This window comes from Arachis ipaensis, chromosome B09 (assembly GCF_000816755.2).
Source record: "Arachis ipaensis cultivar K30076 chromosome B09, Araip1.1, whole genome shotgun sequence".
Lineage (NCBI taxonomy): Eukaryota > Viridiplantae > Streptophyta > Magnoliopsida > Fabales > Fabaceae > Arachis > Arachis ipaensis.
Genome location: NC_029793.2, coordinates 9,493,292 through 9,494,716, shown reverse-complemented (window position 1 = coordinate 9,494,716; position 1,425 = coordinate 9,493,292). Strand labels below are relative to the sequence as shown.

General features: G+C 35.4%; 1 protein-coding gene across 2 annotated transcripts in view; it reads right to left on the bottom strand.

Annotated features, from left to right (window-relative positions):
- The window catches only part of LOC107618289 (actin-related protein 4), a 10,771-nt gene extending 9,618 nt beyond the window's left edge, over nt 1-1,153 (bottom strand). The window contains exons 1-4 of one of the 2 annotated variants that reach the window (XR_002353453.1): nt 838-1,152; nt 659-750; nt 264-422; nt 83-156 (exon numbers count right to left, since the gene is read on the bottom strand). Coding sequence is in view for 1 of the 2 variants with exons in the window: in XM_016320306.2 (XP_016175792.1) it covers nt 83-156; nt 264-422; nt 659-750; nt 838-850 (338 nt within the window). In the remaining variant the exon portion in view is untranslated. Of the gene's footprint in view, nt 1-82; nt 157-263; nt 423-658; nt 751-837 lie in introns of both variants that reach the window. The other variant, XM_016320306.2, reaches the window with a different exon arrangement.

Below are 1,425 nucleotides of genomic sequence, written 5' to 3'. Positions count from 1 at the left end.
ATATAAGCCTTGTCCATGCTACTATTCAAGCCTAACAACTATGCTACACAGATCAAAGACTGATTGGATAATCAATACCAACCTGAAGGCATGATCCCATATGTTGTCAACAATGTCCCAGTCTGCAACAATCCCATCCTTTAACGGAGACACGACCTGACAGCATGGAAGAAATAGATAAATAACCTAAACCCATTCATTACAGTAAAATCTGTAAATTAGTAATCCAAGCTTAGTCTAGAAGGCCACTAGATAAAGTGCACCTCCATATGGTCTCTGCGGTACCCCAAGGACTGAGATCCCACATACAACTTTCGCTTTCCCTTGGGTTTGTCATTGTTCTTGGCGTCCGCAGTAGACTCGGAGTTCTTTTCGCCATTCTCAGCTTCATCAATATCCATTTGATCAATTGCCCCCACAACCTAAATTCACATAACAAAACTTATCACTAGCTCACAATAGCAAGTATCTATCAAAACTATTCACAGTATTTATCACAGCTATTATAGTAACAAACTACAATTTTTGAACATGCACCCAACTATACTATCAATCTAAGAGCTTCCTATAGTGTAGCACACTGAGATTAAAAAATTAACATTGAAAATTTACATTTTTTAAAATAATACACAAAAAAAAGAGTAGCTAGTACACTTACAGAGGGAAACACAGCCTTGGGAGCATCTTCACCAGCATAACCAGCTTTACATGTGTGTGAGCCCAAGTCAATTACTATTGCAGACACTTCATCTGTTTATCCAACCCGAAAATAAGTAAATTTCAGAAGATGGAGGGAAAAAAATAAGAGTTTATAAAGATAATTCACTTCACACTCACCACCACCATACATGGCTGCAGCGATTCCACGAGCTCGAAGATAGATTAGGGTTTTGAAAGGGTTTAAGAGTTTGCGCTCTCTGGTTTCTCAGGAACAACGAGGGAGATGAAAACTCCGGTAAATGGACCGCCGCCGGAGAAGCTTCCGGCGAAGTTGTCGGAGAAAGCGACGACGGAGGTTGAAGAGGCACTGGGTTTGGTGATTGAAAAAGAGAAGAATAGGTTAAAGTTTAGGGGCTACTCCATAATTTTATGAAACCGTGGAATGGTTAATTTTGTTGAGTATAGACGATGATAGGATTCTCACTTTCTCCCCTTATCTTTCCTCCATATTTTAATTTTCAAGAATCTTTTAGAAAAATACTAAATCAATTATCTATATCTACATTAAATATTTAAATACATATTAAATAAATTTAGATTAGTTTTTTTAATAAAGATATGTTTTTAAGAAGATGTATTTTATCATCTGATATCTAAAAATATTATTTAAAACTGCTCTGTTGGATTCATTCTTTAAAAAAATTAATAGAAATTGAAATAGTACCGTTTGATTTTCAAACATTTTTAAAATTAAACATAATAAAA